The 22,960-nt window shown below is 34.7% G+C and overlaps 1 protein-coding gene across 1 annotated transcript; it reads left to right on the top strand.

Moving 5' to 3' along the window:
- Positions 1–1,104: 1,104 nt before the first annotated feature.
- On the top strand, positions 1,105–5,501 carry LOC146897458 (protein MOR1-like). Its single transcript, XM_085734686.1, has 9 exons — positions 1,105–1,334; positions 1,414–1,519; positions 1,709–1,838; positions 2,808–2,887; positions 2,985–3,162; positions 3,861–3,925; positions 4,347–4,429; positions 4,520–4,582; positions 5,010–5,501. Exons 1-9 carry the CDS (start codon positions 1,208–1,210, stop codon positions 5,390–5,392), a joined length of 1,215 nt encoding a protein of 404 aa, XP_085590812.1. The 5' UTR covers positions 1,105–1,207; the 3' UTR covers positions 5,393–5,501.
- The last annotated feature ends 17,459 nt before the right edge of the window (positions 5,502–22,960 follow it).

Raw genomic sequence — 22,960 nt, 5'->3', positions numbered from 1 at the left:
TATGAGTGGGCTTGTCGATCCGTTAGAATGTATTAACATTTAGGCCTTGACCATCTTTTTGGTTGTTGAGTTGTTCTTGGTGGGGTGGGGGTTAGGACCCCAATGATGGCATATATCCTAACCAAATATCCCTTGGAAAACTTAGCTAGCATATATGTTTTTTTTTATTTTTATAAAGAATATAACATAGATGTTAAAAGCCCATCAACGATCCTTTAAATTAGATGATTATAACAAGTTATTTTTTAAATTTTTTGTTACAAATTGGTTTTTAAGTCATAAAATATATATTTGTCAAAAAAAAAAAAAAAAGTCATAAAATATATACATCATTATCATATTTTCATCAAACTCAATTAAAAAGTGTTTATGTGAACGTTTAATGTTAAATTAGTATGTCCAAATTCACCATTCTAAAAAATAGAGTTCATAGGTGTGTTATTTAGTCTATCTTTGAAACAAAATTGATCGATTATTTGATTTATAATATTGTTGATGAAATATGAGAAATGATATTTGTACAACCATTTTGTAATAATTTTTTTACAACTTTCTCTTTCTTATTCACGTTATGTTCTTACTCTCTCTCTCTCTTCTTTTTTCTATCTCTTTTGTTTTTGATAAGAAGAGAGAAAAAGAAAGTTGTCACAAAAATTGTCATCAAATGGTTGTACAAATATATTACTCATGATATATGTATCTCTAAAATTAAGATTGAATTCAAAAAACAAGAAGAAGAAAATATGTGTAAGTAATCGTGTTTGATGTCATAAGCAATTTTGGACCTACCACCTCAAAGTTAAATGATCTATAAGAACTTTTTAACGAAGTAGCCTAAGTAAACGATTGACCGTGTAAATAATCAATGACCGAAGGGACCAATTTGTGACAAAAAAAAAAAATTAAAATCCAATTGGTAACGAAAAAACTTAAATTACTAACGTGTTATAGACATCTGACTTAAAGGACGGATTATTCAGCTCTTCTGCAATCTACTTGAAGAATAAAATAGAAAGGAAAAGAAAAAAAAAAAATGGGGAGGAAAGAGAATGTAAATACGTTTCCCACATCATTAGGTATTTCGTTTACAACCATCTCCGTAAAAATGGGCATTTCTTATTATTATATATACTTGTCCGACATTAGGGTTTCCCACGTCTTTGGGTGCGCATTGGTAGAGATAGTTAGGGCTTGAGTGCGAAGAATAATGTTATCGGAATGGGAGTATCGTCTTTTTCATTCGAACTGGGAGGTGCGAAGTGAAGCAAATATTGAATTGGCTTCTATCTGCAAATCCATCACCGATCCGAAGGACCCTCGCATCCTTGAATTCGGTTAGTTTTTCAGTTTTTGGTAGTTAGGGTTTTGCTTTTAACGGTGATTTGTGTGGAGTTTGAACTTTGAATCTGGTAGGTCATTTTTTCAAAAAGACTGTGGCGGAAGGGAATGTTCATGTGCAGTTGAAGGCATTCGATGCATTGATTGCTTACCTGCGAGTTGCAGATGCTGATGCGGGGAGGTGATAATAATTAAACTCTTCATTTCTACTTAACTACTTAATAGGGTTCATATTCTTTGTAACACAGACACTTCTAATGGAAGATGTATCCGGTATTAGACACATATCCAGTGTTGGTGTTGTGTTTCGAATACCTCATTTAATATTTAATTGCATTTTTTGTTTAAGTGAATTTGAATTTGGTGACAGGTTGTTTGGCAAGGAAGTTTGTGATGCAATTATGGCTGCTAAATGTCTTGTGAGAACGCGAAAGACGGTAGACAAAGCTAAGGAAGTGTTATTTCTCTGGGTGGAATTGGGGGCCGTGGATGCGTTTCTGGTACTATTCTTTTTGTATATGTATTTGATTCCACTGTCGTTGAATGTTAGTCTTTCAATTCTATTACAATATTCAAGTTGAGGAGTTCATTCATCGTTTATGTTTCCATATGATTGAATTGAGTGATTAGTCTCTGGTAGCAGGTTTTTGCAAAATATGTACTTTGTATTTCATATTGTGCAGTACAAAATATTTTGACATTTACTGGTTCATTTGATTTATTTTGTAAACTAATGTGAGTTTAGGAATTGAGTTTATAGAACCTAGAAATGGTAAAATTTTATCATCTCAATTCTCTAGGGAGGCAGTACGTAATGGTTTGGCATGTGCAAGTTCACTGCTTAATAATATGAAATTTCTTTCTTATGAAAGTATATTGTAGAGCCCCGTTTATGTTAGAAAACACAAAAATAGAGCTCCCTTTCTGATGCATAATGCATATTTATGAGGTTATAAAAATTTTAATTTCAATTAGTCCTTTTTTCCATTGCCCCAATATGACAATTATTTTCGATGAAACTATATTTCAATTAGGGTTATGAAGATTATTTTGGGGTTCACTATACACCATTGTTTTAAATTGCGATCCATATCCGTAATTGTGGCCGCATTATTACTAACACGGTAGCCACTGCAACTGTGTCACACCACAATTGCGGTGAGATCTGCAATCATGTGTGCAACCGCATCGTAACTGCCTCTGCAACTGTGTCACACCACAATTGCGCCTACTGCATAATGCATTGCAATTGTTGCAACATGCATTGCAATTTTAATTTGTGAAAATTAAAAATTATTTCACATTGCAACAGTTGTAATGCATGTTGCAGTAGGCGCAAATGCAATACCCGCCATTGCAATAACCGCAACCACATTTAAAACCATAGTTTACACATAAATACCTTTGCATCTACTAGTCATGTTTTTCAATTTTCACCCTTTCTTTATGAAGGATTTTGGTAATTTTAGGATGCAATGGAGAAAGCAATAAAGAACAAAAAATATAAAGCAGTGGAGCCTGCATTAGATGTTATGATTGAAGCTTTAAGGTTTGGCATATCGTTGCAAAATCTATATTAGTTGTGTTTGTTTTGTTGCTTGCATATATTGATATAATTATATATTTATATGTCTTCATGCTAGTAGAAAATTTGGAGCAGAAATTGTGTCCCCATTAAAAATTTTGAAGATGCTTCCGGAACTCTATAATCACCAAGATCGAGATGTTCGTCACTCCTCTGAATGGTTGGTTCGTGAACTTCGTCGTTGGATCGGTAAACATACTACAAAATCAATTTTGTCTGCGATAAGTAGGAACGCAAATGTAAGCTTATTTGTTCTTCTTAGTTATTTGATTTAGAACGAAAGTTGCTCTTTATCATCACCATTTGCTCTCACCAGGGCCGTCTTAACAAATTCATGGGCCCAGTTTTAATTTTAGAAAGGATGCAAAAAAAAGAAAAAATCTGGGCCCCCAAAATAAATAAATAAGTCATTTAAAAAAAAATTAAAAAACACACTTTGGTGGGTCTTGAACACATGACCTCACACTCAACAAGAAGTGACCTTGCCACTGAAGCAATCTGTGCAGCTTGATGTAATTCGCTTTTAATAAATATATATCCATTATTTTCGTGTCTTACATATAAAAAAAAATATTTTGGGCCCCAAAAAATTGGAGGCCCGGTGCCGTAGCCCAGCCTCGACGGGCTATGGGCCGGCCCTGGCTCTCACGTATCTTAAAGCATCTTGAATTGATTGAAAGTATCCAATTTAAAAAGTGTCATTCGAGGGACTACTTAAATCGGTTAAACCGATTTAAAAAGTGATTGGACCGATTTAAATAGTGTTGAAGGTCACTTAAATACCGTTTTGTGGCCAACCGCAGTTAACTTCCGTTCTACGTAGTTGCATGTTTTGAACAATTAGAGAGTGCCTTAAGAGCAACTCTCTTAGATTTATTATACTCTTCTCATAATGTACATTGTAAAGTATCCAATTCTCTCTTTTTTGTCCCCGTAGGTAAACGAGTTGGAAGCAGAAATTGCATATGTTACGAGAACAGAAAAGCCAAGCCCTAAAATAAGGTCGATATAAGAATTTTCTGTGATCTCTCCATTTTTTACTCTAATTCATTGAGAATATCATTGAAAATAAGGTGCATTCTTATTATTTTTTCCTTCATATCTTCATTTTCTACGCTTTTTTATTTATTCCATATCTCCATTTTGCTTTTTCTTCGTATCTTCAAAAGCTTTCTTGCTGGTAGTGAAGTCTCCAAATTTAAATTACTCCCTCACAAGTGAAACTCCTTTTATCCAGCAAAATAGGGTTTTTACCATAGAAGATGACACCAGCCACATTATTGTAAACACATATTTGTCTCACTACCAAAAAAAAAACACATATTTGTCTAACTCGGATCTTTTGTTTAGCATGTTGGTGTATAATTGTAAGTCATTGTATAGGGGGTGAAGCCATATTAATATGTATTCCGCCATTTTTTAGATCTTGGCAAGACAAGGAACCTGAACAGGAAACTATATCTGTGGTTATGGGACGTGGCCTTGCTAAAGTATCTGTGCCAGATGGTATGTACTTGATTTTGTAGATGGTGCATTCTCTCTTAAGAATTTTTCGATCCGTTTTCAACATTTAAAAATTTTGTTCTTTCATATTAGTTGTGCTCAATAGGAATGTAATGGAACGTTCCGAGCAGCTGAATCTCACAAAAACAGAAAAAGGTAACTCAAATCACATCTTTTCTATTTTATCAATGAAGACCATTCCTAGTTTTTATTACACCTAACTCACTCAGTTAAATAACACTTTGTCAAATAAGTCGTTTTCGTTGTTTTGTGTGTCTTCGATTTTGCATTTGATTGTATTGCCTTACCTTTTCGTTTTTAACTCTCAGCCTATGCGACCGTGCTGCATAATAGGGAAAAAAAGGGTTAAGAAAAGACAATTCCTAGTTTTCGTTACGAATAACTCAAATCACCTCTTTTCAAATTAATCAACGAAAGACTATTCCTAGTTTCCCTTACAAATAACTCATTAGGTCAAAGAAGTCTATTTTGTTGATTTGGCTTTTTTTTTCCTCTTTAGTTTGTGTTGTTTGATGTATGCATTTTGTTGTTGTGCATTGTCTTTTTCTTTATCGACTTTCAGAGTTGCAAAAGAAAGTTGATGAGCTTGGTGATGCTGCCCAGACAATCAGAAACTTGAAGTCTGAGATCGAGAAGCTGAAGAATGAACAATCCTCTACTGACAAGACCAATGAGAACTTGAGGAAACTCTTGGAAGTTGAGAGGGAATCTTGCAAAGATGCCGAGGAAATTGTTATTGATGCGCGTACCCAGGTTGAGGGTCTGAAGTCGCAGGTGAAGGGCCTTGAATATGAGGTGGCTCAATTGAAGTCGGAAAAGGTTTCTCTTCAAGGAGAACTTGATTATTTGAAGAACAATGTCATTGAAGCTAGTGTTGGCTTCGCCGTTGATTTTGTCACTTGCTTTGTTGAATCTATTTCTGAAACTAAGGTGAAGGCTCCTTAGTAGACTTTATTGAGGCGCATTACACTAATGAAATTTGAGGTTATACGCTTGTTGCAATGTTTAGTGTTTAATTTCAAGTTATTTTGAATAAATTGTGGTTTTTGATTTATTTGGTCAAGTAGATGCTTATGCTTTCAATTCATCCACTAAACACACAATTTTCCAAGTTTCATTTTATTTCAATTATTCAACTTAGCAGGTTATCTTTAGAAGTAAAGTATTACAAACATAAGTTTTGACGTAAAAATGGCAAATTTAAGTATCATAATTCTGTGCAAGAATTATATAATATATTTATTTATACTACTAAATTGTCATAATTTTTTACTAGAAATGTATAATATTACATGTATATATAATATATACTACTTTTTTTTTTAGAAAATATTTATATATACTACTAATGAATGGGATAATGTCATGAATAATATTAATGGATGTCCATTTAATCGTTGGTCCATTAGTCATTAACACATGTCAAAGGCTCGTTGCATTCTCCTACAAATATGACTTCCATTGTAACACAAACCACACTATTCAAGAGCATAATACAATCTTCTCTCTTTCTCTTCTTCATATCTATTCTTCTTTGGAAGAGTTTCGTAACATGTTTATTAGTGTGAATTGTATTGTATTAGTGTGTTTATTTATTCGAAAAGAATTCAACACTCATGGATGCATCTTGAAGGATTGTACAAAGATTAATCCTATATTATAAAGATCTATTATATAGTTCTTTAAGAAATTAAAAAAAAATCAAATTTATTCTCTTTGAATTCCGGTATTCAAAAGTGATCCATCTCGAAGGATTATTGTTCAAAGAATTAATATTATTGTTTAAATATGTTGTATAGCTTCTGAAGAACTTAAATATTTTTATCCTTCATGAATTCCTGAAGAATTCAATATTGTTGCATCCCTAAAGGATTGCAAAAGGAAATGAATTTATTGTTTGGATATGTTGTTTAGTTCCTAAAGAACTTATAAACTCAATTTTTATTCTCCATGAATTCTTGAAGAATTCAATAGTGATGTATCTTTCAAGGAATGCACAAATAATTGATTATACACGTGATCCAAGACTTAGATGGGTGCCTTATTGAGCCTAAGCTAGGATAATGGACATTGGATCATGAGGGTTAGGCTTTGGCTCGTTTCAAAAGAGTATCCCCCTAAGTCATTGTCTTGTTGTTTTAGGCAAGGGTTTTGAAGTGTTCAGGTATCCTGGTGTTGGTTTTCGTGGTCGGGCGAGTGCCATATTTCCTTGATTAGGGTGATGATAGTGCTCGACAAATCCATGAGAAATTACTTGTTATGCTGCCATGACAATTAGAAACTTGAAGTCTGAGATCGAGAAGTTAAAAAATGAACAATCCTTTACTGACAAGACCAACAAGGACTTGAGGAAACTCTTGGAGGTTGAGAGGAAAACTTGCAAAGATGCTGAGGAAATTGTTATGGATGCAGCAGGTTGAGGGTTTGAAGTCGCATGTGAAGGGCCTTGAATATGAGGTGGCCCAATATGTTTGAAAAGGTTTCTATTCAACGAGAAATTGCTTATTTGAAGAACAATGTCGTTGAAGCTAGTGTTGACTTCGTCGTTGACTTTTTCACTTGCTTTGTTGAAGCTATTTCTCAAGCTAAGTTGAAAACTCCTTAGTAGACTTTACCGAGGTTGATTACACTAATGAAATTGGAGGTGATACACTTGTTGTAGTTAATGGTGATGTAGAAAATGAGGATGATGATGAGTGACTCTTTGATGGTTAGTATTTTTAGAGTATTTTTTATCAAATTTATAGTCTATCTTTATTAGTTTAGTGTATAATTTAAAGTTATTTTGAATAATTTTTGGTTTTTGATTTATTTGGTCAAGTTGATGTTTATGCTTTCAATTCATCCACTAACTAGACAACTTTCAAAGTTTTATTTTATTTTAATTATTCGACTTAGCACGTTAATCTTTGGAAGTAAAGTATTACACAGAAGTTTTGACGTAAAAAGGCAAAATTAAAGTTCCATAATTTTGTGCAAGAATTATATAATATATTTATTTATACTACTAAATTTTCACAATTTTTTATAAGAAATGTATATATGTGTGTGTGTGTGTATATATATATATTACTTTTTTTGAGAAATTTTTCATCTATACTACTAATACGACTAATAAATGGGATACTCTTATTTATAATATTAATGGATGTCCATTTAGTCGTTGATCCATTAGTCATTGATACATGCCATAGACTCATTGTATTCTCCCATAAATATGACTTCTATTAAGGATAAACGAAGGTGTTTTTGTGAGGTAGAGAAAATTCTCTAATGGCGACGCTTGCAAGTATCTGAGAATGATTAGTTAATTTGTTTTTGGTATTGATTTCATATTTTATTTAAAGTAGTCAAAAGGTAAAGAGTTTTCGCGAAACGAGGTTCTTACAACTTCGTTCCCTCAAACGGCACGACTATTCTTGCCAAAGAACAGAAGTGTCGATCGAAGCAAGTGCTAAGTAGCTTCAATGGTGCTTCACAGTGGTTGCAATTTCTTTTTCATCAATGTTAGATGTTGTACCTGCAAAGACACTCAAACACTTGGAACGAGAGTCTGTACATTATTATAGTCTACAACACCCTATTTATATACCACAGACGGATATGTTGGTTTTACCCATATGATCAGGTGGCCTAGCAACTGCTAGATTATGTAAACTGATTATGAATGCATTATCGGTGCATCATGGCTCTTCAATGGTGTAAGTAGTCCAAAGCTATAAATGGGTTCCTTATGAGACCTAAGCTAGGATAATGGACTTTGGATCACGAGGATTGGACCTTGGTCCGATCCATAACATATAGTAATCCTTTGTAAGCATATATTGCTTTTATACATATATTAAGATTTTTTGTAGTGTATTTAATGTATTCATTTGGTGTGAAGATCTATCTAAAATGGTCGTTCTATTATAACGTGTCTAACTTTAATTTTTCATCTTCAAGAAAAAATAATAGTATGTTCCCGTGAGCTTAGCTAAGTTGGTAGGGATATTGCATAATTTATGTAGAGTCTGGGTTCGAACCTCGGACACCCCACTTCTCCACATTTAATTGTGTGAGCTCTAGTCACTAGACTACTAAAGCAAAAAAAAGAAAAATAATAGTATTAATAATAGGTCTGTATTGAAAAATATTTAATTAAAAGGATAATCTTTTTTCAAAGAAGAATTATAATATAGACGAAGAGGTACACGACTAAAATAAGTCAATAATCTTTTTTAAGGGATAAAATAAATCTATATATATATATATATATATATATATATATATATTAAGGGAAAATCAATATATTAAAATGCATATTATTCAAAAGTGTATATACATAACAAAACAATGAGCGGAAAGTCGGACACGTTATTGACGTCTTTCCTATATAAATGTCATATTTTTTTGCTCTACAAAGGAGATGATGATGTTAGAACCTAGGATCTCATGTATGTTACTTAGTGTGTGTTTGGTTTAACTTTGGATAGAATTGATTCTGGCAGAATTGATTATGATAAAATTGATTCTGACAAAATTAATTTTGAGAGAATTGATTTATGTTTGGATACAATAATGTAGAATTGATTAAACAGAATGAATGTTGTTTGGATAGTTTTGATCAAAATTGCTTTTGAATGTATAATTACTAAAATGGACATAGTTAAATACAAATAAATGGACATAGTTGAATGTATGCGTAGATCAATACTAAATGTAGATATATTATTTAATTTAAATATATATTTTTTTTTCTATATATTAATTTAAAAATAATAAATACAATCATTAAACCAATTTTTTTGACAAAATAATTGTTCTATGTATTTTATATTTTTTGATAAAATATATTTAAGTTAAATAATAATAGAGCTGGTTGCCAAAAATGATAAATATAGCGTAAAAGAAAAATACAGTAAAACTGAACGGAAAAACCGTAAAGAAAAATCCAAAACTTGGTAACTCTTGACCATAAATATTTTTTCAGACTAATTTGGTTCGTTAAATTGTTTGATTAAATTTGGTTCATCAAATTAAATACAAACAAAAAAAAAGGAGAATTGATAAGGGACAATAAAGGAAAATAATGGGTTGTAATAATTAAAATATAAAATTTGATGGAGAATTGATTCTAGTTAACTCAAAAGCTAGGAATTGTAGCTTCAGCCAGAATTGCTTTTGGAGAAGAGAATTGCTTTTGAAAAGCTAAACCAAACAAATTGCCTTTTCCAATTTTGAGGCTCTAGAATTGCTTTTGGACTAAAAATAAGCTGAACCAAACAGGCACTTAAACCCCTCACCACCAATTCTAGTACTCCCTCCGTTTCAAAATGAGCGTCGCTTTAGGCTTTGGCACACATATTAAGAAATGGAATGAAATAATTATCTGCCCTTACGTTATAAGAAAAAGACAAAATTAAAGTTGCATTGAAAATTGTGTGAGAGAAAAGTTGGAGAGTGTAAGTTGGAAGAAAAAAGTTAAAGTTGTATTGGAAATGTAAAGTGACATTCATTTTGAAACAAATTTTTTTGGCTAAAACGACACTCGTTTTGAAACGGAGGGAGTAATAAATAATCCATTTTTTTTTAGGGATAAATAATCCAATTATTTAGTTACACACTTGACACCTTGAATAATACCAAGAAGTAAGGGTTACTTTTGGCAAATGTATTAGTCTCTAACTATGCAACAAATCATGATTTAATAGATCTTTGCTCAAAGATAGGCCATGGATGCGTTTATTTTAGATTTTTTTAAGGAGAAAATTTATGTTTTTATAAAAAAAAAATCACTTTTGTAAAAAAAAAAAACGAACGTGATTTTCATAGGTTTCTTTTTAGAAAAGTGACTTTTATAGGTTTTAAACAAACAAAAATAAATTTAAATTTTTTCTAAAATCTCTAAAAAAAATTAACATAAAATCTTTTATAAAAGATAAAACAAATGCATCGTATATATCGTGCCCAATGGTGCTTCAAAATTGAAAAGTTTTTTAAAATTGGATCTGAATAGTGCGAAAATTGACTATTTGGCTACATCTTATCTTATCTTAATCATATAAAAGGAAGAAAGTTATGCCATGAAACTCGAGTAAAACACTAGCATCTCAAAATGACAACTCTACCCTTCTTTGTCCTTCAACAAAAAGACCCTACCATTTGTATGCTTAGTCGCATAAAATTCATCTCAAGTGTCAAGAGTAATGCATGCAACAAGCTTAGTGTTACCCATGCAATGAACCAAGTGTCATAATTCCTGAGGAATACATGCAACAAGCCAAGTGACAAGAGGAATACATGCAGCAAACCAAATATTAATCATGCAATAAACCAAGTGTCATGACTCGTGAGGAATACACGGAACAAGCCAAGTGTCAAGAGGAATACGCGCAACAAGTCAAATGTTACCCATGCAATAAATAAAGTGTCATGACTCATGAAGAATGCATACAACAAGTCAAGAGTCAAGAATACATGCAGCAACCAAGTGTTATCCATGCAAAAACCCAAATGTCACAAGGAATGCAAGCAACAACCTAATTGTTATCCATGCAACAAACCAAGTGTCAAAAGGATTACATCAACAAGCCAAATATTCCTTGCGAATCTCAACCACATCTCTTTGTCATGAACTCACGAAAACCTCCTTTCTCTACATCTATTTTTTTCTCCTGAAAATGACATCTATATTCTTCTCTCATCAGTCACATCCCTCTATTTTTCACTACAAGAACTCATTGTTTTAACAGCAGCCATTTGCGGAAAATTTGAGACCCAGACAAAAAAAAAATCGATGTTAATTCAAAGCGCGAAAAAAATTGAAATTTGAATTTTAAGGCAAACAAAATTCTGCCACAAATTTGACCAGCAAAATAAAAGGGCATTTGCGGCGGATCCAGGCCCACACAAATGTTGTGCGTCAAATTTGAATTTGGCGGCGGACACAAGCCACCTCAAAGACCCAACGTCATTTTTTGTTAGAGCTGGATTTTACGTCGGACGTAAGGCCTCCGCAAATGTCAAATGGCTATTTTTTTTACTTCTTAGTTGGATTTTGCGTTAAATATTAGGCAGTCGCAAATGTTCAACGTTCATATTTTTTTCCTATTTATATTCTTAGATTTCTTCTTCTTTCCTTCATTCTTACACTACTTCTCGTTACAACTTCTTTAACTTCTCTCTACAACTTCTCTAACTTCTTTTTACAACTTCTACACTTCGACTTTTTATCAATATTTTGGTAAGTTTTTTCTATGTTTAATTATTTATTTAGTATTTACTTTATTATAAAATTGTTGTATTAAGGCTTAAATATGCATTTCATCCCTGCAATTATAGGCCATTTGATTTTTCATCCCTGAGCTTACTAATCCTCCCATTTTGCCATTGCAAATATTAATCATTTTAAATTTCGTCCTAATCACATTTTTTTGCTGAGGTGGAGAGTCATTAGCAAAAGCCACACTAAAAAGACCATGTTGCTCTCATTGACTTCAACTTTGTGTGAAAAGGCAACAATGCCCCTTTCTTCTTTCTTCCCCCCATCTCCAAAAACCACTTTGGAATAGCTTTCCCACCACCGACTTTCAATTCCAAAACCAAATTATCAAAACCTAATTAACAAAAAATTGAGTTTCTAACTTTCAATTATCAAATTCATAGAAAACGCTCAAAGAGTCTTCTTCGCCAGTCTTAAATCAACCACCACTGACTTCATATCCCCACTCATTCGTCGTTTCAACCTCTATGTTCCCGATCTTCTCTTCTTCGGTGAGTCTCATACCTCTAAACGTGATTGAACCGAATCTTTTCAATCTCAGTGTGTTGTTGCTCTAATGGAAGCGCATGGTGTGAGAAGAATGAATGTTGTTGGTGTTAGTTATTGTGGTTTCTTTCTTTTGGGTATAGTTTAGCGGCGTTGTTTCTGGAGAGAGTTGCGTTGTGCTGGGGTTTGTTTGAAAGATAAAGATATGGAGAATGGATTGTTTGTCGTTAAGAATGTTGATGAAGCTGCTATGATTTTGATTCCGCAGACTCCGAAGAAGATGAAGCAGCTTGTGCAGCTTACTTTTGTTAAGCCTTTCAAAGTTATGCCGGCTTGCTTTCTCACTGATTTCAAAGTTATGCCGGCTTGTTAAGCCTCAATACAAAGCTTGATGAAATTAGCCTTTTGAAAGTTCCATTTTGGTGAAATTGGGTTCTTGTAAAAATGGAGGAAGAAGGAAGAAAGAAGAAGAATAACAGAAAATATCGAGAAAGAAGAGGGAAGAAGAGAGGGAAGAAAGAATTGGAAACCCAGGGGCAATATTGTCATTTTATGCATCTCATATTTCATTAAGGGCAAAATTGGAACTTCAGGTCTGAAAAGCTGAGTCAGCGAGGTGGTTTCCCAATCAGCTGGTGGCAAGTATGCGCCACGTAAGTAATCAGATGCCACATATTCTAAAAAAGTTAATTAGGACCAAATTTCAAATGATTAATTTTTACAGGGGCAAAATGGGAGGATTAGTAAGCTCAGGGATGAAAAATCAAATGACCTATAATTGCAGGGATGAAATGCATATTTAAGCCTTTGTATTAATTTTAACATATTATTTTATAGTGTTAATTATTAATGACATTTTAATTTGTAATTGTACTTTCGATATCATTTTATAAGATTTTATTTGATGACATTAACTTTTAATTATTATATATATTTTATGTTTCAACTATTATTATATTTGAATTTGCCTTTTTAAAATAGTTTTTTATTAATATTAAATTAAGTGTATATATCTGATTTTTTTATATAAAAAACATTATTTTTAAATTTATATGTATACTTTTGCAGTGGAAAAAGTCTCACGCAAATGCACATATATATTCAAAAATTTGAATGGCATTTGCTGCAGACATAATCCCACGCAAATAAACACTTTTGGATAAAATGGCATTTGTTGTGGACTTACAGTCCCACGAAAAATGCTACTTTAAGTCTAAAAGAAGGATGACTTTTTCAACGGATGTTTGTCATACGCAAAAGCATATGGGAGTTTGTTGCGGCCATATTATGCAGCAACCGTTTGCAAAGGGGTTTTTTGCGTGGGCCTAATTCTGCAGCAAAATTCACTTTATGTGGGCATTTTTGCACTTTGCATGGGAATTTCCCCTACAAATTCCTTACATTTTTTTAGTATTTCTTATGAATCCTCTCAGCCCTCCCCTACTTGCTTTCTCTCCACAAATTCTGTGACATTTGGATCATGCATCTCTATCGCGGCTTCTTCAATTGAAAAATTCTTGCATGACTTTGTCAACACCTGGATTCACAACGTTAATGGGCCCACCTCCATGATTCCTTGCTTCGATGTCAAACCTTCTGGCAATCTAATAAGTGTTCAAAAGTGATATATTTCATATGGTAGTTTAGGCATTTTGGTGACTTGTTTTGCAAGATTCTCCATGGAAAACTCCAAATATTATGCAAATATGTCATTTATGCTTTTGAGCCTTATTCTACCCTTTTTGTGCAGGAAAATACAAGCAAGGAGCAAGAAACGTCAAAGTTCAAAACCATACACTATTAGCGTGTCATACGCTATTAGCGTGATCAAGAGATGCCAAAGTCCAGAAAGATACGCCAATAGCGTACCTGGGGCGAGATCCTGGAGCACAATTGAAGAATTCGCTATTAGCGTACCTGGAGCGAAGCAGAAGCTGGTTTTTAAGAAATACGATATTAGCGTGATCTACGCTATTAGCGTAAATGGTCCAGAAGACTACGCTATTAGCGTAATCAGGGTGAAGAAACAGGGCAAGGACCAACGTGGCACACTCCAATTGGCCATAATTTAGGCCGAATTACCTCGCTATTAGCGTGAATTGCGCTATTAGCGCAGGTACAAAAACACAGCCCATTTAAATAGCATTTTTACCTCTCTTTTAGGTCATTCACTATTCCATTATATATTTTTATACATTCTAAGAGAAAGGTTAGAGCTATTTCAAAGAGAGAAACACAAAGCAAGTGGTTTAGGAGTAGATTCAACTCAAGATCACTTTGGACACGAAGGATCTTGACATGGAATCTTCATCTTTCCTTCATCCTTTGCATAGTATACATGTCTATGTGTAGCTATTATCTACTTTTGTAGTATTGAGGTAAACAAACAAGCTATTATGTAATCTTTTGATCTTTTAATGTATAAGGTTCTAGCTTAATGATTCAATATTGTTGTTATTCTTGTGTTTAATGCTTTCAAAGATATTCAAGATGATTTGGACACGAACTCTTGAATCTAGAACTAGAATAACAATCTATCTTAAGTTATATCACTCTTGACAAGTTTGTAAACATTTGATAATTGCTTTTAATCAAGAACTTAATGCTTTCGGATACTTAATCAGGCTGGACACGGTCGATTAAGTTATCCGATCGACTTTGTTATCGTTTAAAGGATTTGGAAAGGGTTTAGGGTTATATCACCCTATGTCTCAACAACACAAAAGAATCATGAAAAGGAATCAAAATCACAACATTTGCATACAAATCATTCAAACCCTTGTTTTATTCAAAAAAATTACAAATGGGTTTAGATTCAAAAAGAATGTTTGTTGCATGTGGGTTATGATTCTTGTTCCTTTTCAAACTAATATCAATGAAGAACAATCTCTAATCACAAAGCAAAACTCTAACTCTAACCTAACCATTGCTAATCATGTCAAAACATGTATTTTTAAAATTAAGGACAAGGAAAAGAAAAGAAGATCAAACATGTTAATGTAGTGAGAAGCAACACAAATGCAAGAAGGAATGATGCAAAATGGGTGCTTGACTTGAATTGAAAAGTGGGTTGGAGTTTTTAGGGTTAGTGTGTGTGAGAATAAGGTTTTGTGTGTGTTTGTGAGAAATGGAAGGAATGAAACCGTAAAAGGGGGAAAATAATGGGTTATGGGAAGTCAAGGAGAGTTAATCCCCTTGGGCCCACAAATTTTTTTTCCAATACGCACCAATTTCGCTATTAGCGCAGTTCTCTGGAGCTTCCACGCTAATAGCGAAATGTGAGGCTTCAGGATCAGTTTTTCAAAGTTGTTTCATTTTAGCTTTCAATGCTTATGAACTACTACTACATGCAATAAACATAAAAATACTTACAAAACTGGGTGTGCCTCCCAGCAAGAGCTTGTTTTACGTCATGAGCTCAACGCATTTATCTTGAAGAAATCATGGTTCGATTAGTGAAATCGTCGACAAACTCCGATCAATTTCACCACCGAAATAGGGCTTAAGTCTCTGCCCATTCACTATCCAGCTGGTTTTTGTGACTGGATCCTCAAGTTCAACAGCTCCATATTAAGGTAAAAGAAATGCTCAAAGTAACTGGAAATATGAGCAAATTGAGAGGGATATCATGCTTAAGGATAGGTACTTTGTTAGGAATGACAATGGAGAGATCAGACATGCACTAACCAAAGAGATGAACGCAAAGGCGTGTTTAGTTTTCCAGTTTCTAGTCCATAATGCTTTACCCAGAGCCCACACTTCTGATGCCCCAAAGGCTGTTCTACCACTTATTTGGTGTATTATGAAAGGAGTTCAGGTAGATATTGCTCGGATCATAGCAAATGAGATGAAGCAGGTCGTTTTGAAGTGGGCGATGTTGATGATGAGGCTACGCCAGATGATGCTGGAGATGCTGGTGATGATAATGTGGACCTTGACATGGACGATGTTGGAGAGGATGATGATCAGTGATCATTTCTATGAGTTTTTAGTGATGTTTTCATTTTTGCTTTCGAACTTCATGTTTTTAATTTACTGTTGGTACTTCTTATTTTAATTTCGTTGTATTTTGTACTCTTCGAGCACTGTGGTTTTTGGTGCTCGACTTGATACTTTGGTACTTTATTTTATTTTGGTTGAATAACTTAGCTTGTTGTTTTTAACTTACACTTTGGATGAAATTTTTTGTTTAAATCTTGCTTGTGTCTCTCAAAAGAAAATTGCTCATGAACAATAAAGTTTAAAGTGCTCCAAGGAGCCAAGTTTGAGCAAAAGCAGGTGAGTGATAATGATATTAATTGTGAGAAAGCGTAAAGCCAAGGTATTGGTTTCCCGTTATTATAGGTTTTTACTAAGAATTTGAAACTTGCACTTTGCACAAAATGTAGCTCATTTAATTCTTGTCATAAACATAAATATTTTTGAACTACTTAGTACTTAACCTAAATGTGAGGAAGCTTTAATTTGTATATATATGCTGGAGACCGATAATCACCGTCTAACTTGTTTTTGTTATGTTAAATCTGATAATTATTTTGAATTGTTTGAAAGCATGGAAAGGATCAAGGCACTTTTTGAATTGAGATTAACTGAATTGACCACAAAAAGCCTACCTGTGAGAAGAGCGAGTATCTGATACCCCAATCTGAGCCAAATGAATCAAGTCCTCAAACATGAACTGTCAATATTCATAAGCACAATGCTCATTGAATTTGCCTGAAATTTTTCAAAAATCCAGTTCATGCTTGACTCTTATAGGACTTTGATATTTTTACTTTGTTGAACCCTTAACCTTATTGTACTTTGTCCCTTGCCTTAGGATAGGGGAACATTCAATTAGAGTTTTGTTGTATTCAAGTTGGGGAGAAAAGGAGGCATTGTCTGTCAAGTATCTGGTGAAATTGTTAAAATAACCTGACAACATTGTAGAAAAGAAAAAGTTGTACATTTGAAAAAGAAAAGAAAAGAAAAAGAAGAAAAAGAAAGAAAAAAAAAATCAATCAAAAATAGAATAAGTTGTCAAGGTTATTGGTTAGATTGTTTATCACCAAAGGTTGTAATTATTGGTAGGGAAGATTTTGGATTTCAAGTTGTGATACAAAGAATGTTCCTCTTTGATAGGCTTTCTGATCAATTGCCCCACATATGACATTTCTTTTGTAGCCTGGCCAAGTTATAACCCTCGAAAGACCTTTTGATCCATGCTTTTGTGCTTTTTGAGACGATATTTGGATGGACACCTAACTTAATCAGGATGTTAGCATAATTGTTGGATGTGTGTTCATTACCCTCGCTTATTGTTATCATAGTATTTCATTTACTTTTAAAGAAGTGTGTTAGGTGTGGTTCATAATTAGTTGTGAAGGTGAGAAAAACACAAGAAGGGGGGTTGAATTGTGTTTTAGAAAAATTCTTCGTTTCTCCTAAAGACTGAACACACTGATCAGAAGCTAAGTGAGACAGCTTCTGAAGTGATAATCAGAATCTAAATGCAGCGGAATAAAACAGAGAGAGAGAAGAAGAACTACACAAAGCAATTATACTGGTTCCTTCCACAAACCGGAAGTAGTCCAGTCCCCCTTGCACTTCCAAGGAGATTTCACTATGAGTAATATCTGATTACAAATGCTCAAGCACACAAGCAAGAGACTTCCAATGCTCAAGCACACAAGCAAGAGACTTCCTTTGCTCAAGAACACAATCAAGAGACTTCCTGCTCAAGCACAACTGCAAGAGACTTCCTAACTAAACAAAATTACACAGAAAATTGTTTAAGGTTGAACACTTGATATACAATCAGAGGTGCTCACAATACAAATCAGATACAGACTCAATGGACTTAAGAATTTCTAAGATATGACTTTGAGACACAGAAATTCTAAGTGAATGCAGAACAATTTCAGCAGAGGTTTGGTACTTGTGAAAATCTTTGTGAGTCTTTCGTTCAGCGTTCTTGCATTACCAATTCTCTAGGTCTTCACTCCTTTATATAGAGGTGTGAAAGAGACGTTGTGAAATTGCCAGCACACCAAAGAGTCGTTGTTGAAGCTTGATCTTTCACCAATGATCTTTTGCCTGATTTGGTTGTTGTCCTATGAAGAACAAATTTGAAATCCATTCCTTATCCAAAGGAACATCTATGCAGGCGAGACCGTATTCTGGAGCTGTTTTCTTGTCTTGAAGTGCAGACACAAAACAGAGTAGTGGAGAACGTGGTTGTACAATTCGTACAAAGTACAATGTCAACGCTTTCGTCCAAATTGCAAACACATGCCTTCAAACACCTTTGAAATGACCGTTGCAAACTCCACTAATCCTTTGTTTGTGTTTTCGAATCCAATAGACAGCTTTTGCATTGATAATTCTTCAATTCTTGATTCTTTGCAAATCTAGTTGATATTCAGCTTCTGGTGAAATGGCTTCTGATGAGGCAGCTTCTGATGATGCAGCTTCTGATGAGATGACTTCTGCAGCTTCTGATGATGCAGCTTCTGATGATGTGACTTCTGGACCTCTTGTCTTCAGGAGCACTATTCTTCAGGAGCAGCTTACTTCAGGAGCGCTATTTCTTCAGGAGCAGCTTGACTTCAGGAGCGCTTTTTCTTCAGGAGCAAGTTGCCTTCAGGAGCGTCCAAGCTTCAAATTTTTGTTGTTTCCATAGCTCTTTATTTGCTCATTCAGAACCAATGATGATGTAACTTTATAATTATGGTCCTGTACACTTGAACAAATATTAGCTAATCCAATTTACAATTTTTAATACCTTGTTATCATCAAAACTCTTTAAGGTTTATTGTTAAACACATTTTGTTCCAACAATCTCCCCCTTTTTGATGATGACAAACAAAAGTATTTAAAATTGATCAATTGTTGTTAATCTAATTAACAAGTTGACTTTGGGGTTCTGAGGTTTGTAAGCTCAAACTCCCCCTGAGTCTGATAGTCTTTAAGGTGAGGTTTGTAAGCTCCCCCTAAGTTCTATCCAGGTTAATTAAATTCATTTTGCGCGCAATAATTATTATCAGAGCTTAAAAGCAAAATTGAATCATTGAAAGAATTAACTTATAGATAAGAAGAATGGTTCAATTAACTTTACTTGAATTTTGATACTCCTTCGTTCATTCATAGCTTATACCAATAAGGTAAAAAGATAGAAGTTTTTCAAAAATTTCAAATGCCATTAATGGGGCTCAGAGCCTTTAAATACTTGTCACATATACTCCCCCTTTTGTCATTATCAAAAAAAATTAAAATAAATCTAAGCACAAAAGACAAAAAGATATGAGAAAAACTCAAACGTGAGAGAGTATACTAAGCAATGAACTAAATAAATCAGAGCAAAAAATCATGTATATTCAATTGTCAGAAGCAGCTAAACAGTCAGAATCAGTAAGCATTCAGAAGCAAAAGAAATAAGACAAAATGATTTCAGAAGCAAGGACTAAGAAAATAAAACAAACAACAAACAAAGAAAAACACAAGGGTGTGCAACTAAGGGTTGGTTTGTTGTTGTTTCTTCATCTCTTCCATTTCTTCAATCTTCTTCTTCAACAATTCTTCAAGTTGTTGTTGCCTCTGAAGAAGAGCTTGTTCCCTTTCTTTAGCTTCTTGCTGCTGCTGTGCTATCTGTTTCTTCAGAAGCTTACACAGCCTTGCTTCTCTGGTCAAGTAATCCGTTTCAAAGAAGAAAGGCTGGTTTGCCAGGAGCAGTGTAGAACTTCTTACTCTAAGACTCTGATTCAGATTTTCCATTAGCCTTCTGACTGAAGCTTGCTTGACTCTGATGCATTTAGCCTTGATCTCTTCAATAAGCTCAGCTGCCCGGTTCTGAAGAGATACCCAGGAGTCTTCATATGCACCTGTGAGATCAATCGTCCTTCTTTGATCCACCAGATTGTGCATCTGACTCAAGATTGTCAGAAGCTCAGAATTGATATATCCAGATTCCAGGATGTTTGTGGGTGGATGTTCAAGGATTTCAAGATCAGAATCACTGATTTCTAAATCTTGAATAGGGTTAGGAACTGGAATGGTAAGGTGTGTTTGTGTGTTAGAAGATGAGGGCTGGTCAGAATCAATGTGTGTGGTGGAGGTTGAGGCTTGAACATTGACTAGAGAGATGTCAACATCCATGGGAGTTGGTTCAGGAGAGTGTTCAGGTAAAGGTTGAAATTCAGTTTCAGATGGTGGTTGTTGTGGTGAAGTTGTTGTTTGAGTGTTGAGTTGGGGGTCAGTGATGGCTATTGGTGATTGTGGGGGTGTTGTGGGTTTATGTGGTTCAGGTGTTTGTTGATGAGGGTTTTCTGAAACAACATTTTCAGAAGCAGCTGCTTCTGGAATTGTTTCAGAGGCTTTTTCTGAGGCTTTGTCTAAGGGTAACTCACCTGAGTAGTGGAGAGCAAGATTGTCTAAGACAGAAGTGTCTTCTATTGGTTCAGGTGCTGATGGTGAAGAGGGTGAAGTGGGGATAGAGGTGACTGGAATCTGGATTACCTGATCTGCAGGGCCAGCTTCAGAAGTGATAGTACTAGGTGCTTTCAGAACCGCTTCTGAAGCTTTAACAGCCACTTCCTTGACTTCTTCAGACTTCTTCTTGAAAAATTCATCACAATTCTCCAGACCTGAAGCCTTGAGCCTTTGATCCCTCTCCAAATTGTATTGAGCTTCTTTCCTTTTTAATTCAGTTAGCATCTGAACAGCTTGCCCATCAGCTTCTTTCTCCATATCAGAAGTTACTTCAACCATTGGAGTGAAGGTTAGTTCAGATGCCTTCTTCTTGTGCTCATTTGCCTTTATCCCATCAAGAGCTTTATTCAGATGCTCTTCTGTGATGACTGACTCTGATCTGTCCTTGCTTCTTTTTATGGGAATAGAAGCAGCCCTAATTCTCTTCTTCTCCTGTAACTCTGATAACTTAAAAGCAGCAAATTCCTTAGCCATTCTGGCCTTGGCAGGAGTCAGCTCAACCATAGAGCTTTTTATATCAACAGGTGCCTTTTTCTTCTTCAGTTTGGGCTCAACTTCCTCCTTTTCTATTTCATCCAAAGCTTCATCCAGTTTTTCCTTGTGATAAACTGTTTCAGCTTTCCCCCTCTTTCTTTTGACATCCTTCTTTTGCTTGCCCTTATCAGTAATTGCTTCTGATGTAATGGTACTCTTTACCTTCTTTACTTTAGCAGGAACAGCTTCATCCTGAGTGCTTGCATCTTCCTCCAAGATGTACTCAGCTACTAAATTGGCTAAGATTTCAGGGTTGCTTTCTTTAAAGATGGGAGGAAAGTCCCTGATTATCTCAGTCTCAGCAGTTGTCATCTCTAACCACTTCTCATCTTTAGGGGCTTCTTTGAAGAACTTCATAGAGTGTAAGCTCCTGCTACTGATAGTCCTCTCAGCAGTAGAGACTTTGAAACATTTATCAGAAGCACTCCTTGTCCTTTTTAAGAACTCCAGCACCCTTCCTTGATGAAAGATTTCAGACAGCAATCTTCCATAGGGTACTTGTTTTCTTTCTCTTGTAATGCTTTCGTTTATGGCCCAGCAGAGATGATCCATTACATATCTTGGGAAGTTTATCTTTTCCAAAATAGCCATGAAGTAAATTGCTAGCTTCTGTTGATTGTTGGGTTGATCAGATCCTCCTGCTCTTTGAAAGAAGCAATCATTACTGAACTTCACCAACATCCTGTTGTGAATCTCCATTTCAGAGGGCTTTGCATCCTTCTTCCCACCCAAAAGAGTGTTGTAGTAACCTTGTAGCAGGACATCTTCCTTCCTGACTATTTCTTGGAATCTTCCCTCTGCATGCCTTCTACAAGCTTTAGCTATAACTTCCTCAGTGATGGTTATAGGAATGCCCATCACTTCAGACCTTATTTCTAAGCTGTCAAATGATGTAGGATTCATATCCATGACCATTTTCCCTTTCTTTGACCCAGCTTGTTTGCTTACAACTTTTGCAGGCTTTTCATTGTACACTTCAGCTTTTAACCAAAAGTCCTTGACCAAATTCACATATGTTGGCCCATTTAGCATTCTGAAATACTCAGACAGCTCCTGTGTTTCTATTAAACCTTCCATGTTTACTTCGTACTTCTTGAGTGAAGTAAAATCCACTGGTGACTCTATTTGGACTATCAAGGATTCCCATGGAATATCCATAGTCTTTTCTTTGTAGATGGACCCAGATTCTGATACGCTTTGCTTGTTTGATGTAGATTCTGAAACTTTTGAGCTTGATGATGCCATTTGATGATTGACGAAGATTTGAAGAAGATGAAGATTTTTAGGGTTCTAAGGTTGAGAGAATGCGCTTACTTCGCAAACGGTTTGAGAGCAAATGTGTTTGTTGTGAGTGAGTAGTGTGTGAATTGACAAAGTGTTAAAAGTAAAACGATTGCAATTCAAAAGAGACAAACAAACATAACATTAATGACAAAATTGGGGGCGCGTGAAAAGTACTTTCATAGCTATTAAATCATCATTGCCCTTTTTAGTTATACGCCAACACATACAGGCCACGTAAGAAGTTCACAGAGTAACTATCAAGTTAGTGGGCCAGAAGTTACTTTAAAAAGTAACTCCCAACGTTTCCACTAATCCAACTATTCAGAAGCAACAAATCCAGCTTCTGGACTTCAGATGCTGATGTCATCATCAGAAGCGAGTTTTCCTCAGAACCTCAATAAAGAGCTTCTGATGGACTACTGCTTCTGAACTAACTTCAGAACCTAAAATCCTATTCAGGAGCAAGCAAACATTTAATC

The sequence above is a fragment of the Medicago sativa genome, chromosome 8 (genome assembly GCF_051527215.1).
Source record: "Medicago sativa cultivar Bolivia chromosome 8, Bolivia_mono, whole genome shotgun sequence".
NCBI lineage: Eukaryota > Viridiplantae > Streptophyta > Magnoliopsida > Fabales > Fabaceae > Medicago > Medicago sativa.
The sequence above is the reverse complement of the archived record's forward strand: the minus strand, read 5'-3'. Positions and strand labels throughout refer to the sequence as shown.

Excerpts from the sequence above, each read along its gene's own strand:
- LOC146897458 (XM_085734686.1), top strand. The coding sequence starts at position 1,208 with ATGTTATCGGAATGGGAGTATCGTCTTTTTCATTCGAACTGGGAGGTG. Across the intron at positions 2,888-2,984 it reads GTTATGATTGAAGCTTTAAG|AAAATTTGGAGCAGAAATTG; the intron begins GTTTGGCATATC and ends TCATGCTAGTAG. Across the intron at positions 3,163-3,860 it reads CGATAAGTAGGAACGCAAAT|GTAAACGAGTTGGAAGCAGA; the intron begins GTAAGCTTATTT and ends TTGTCCCCGTAG.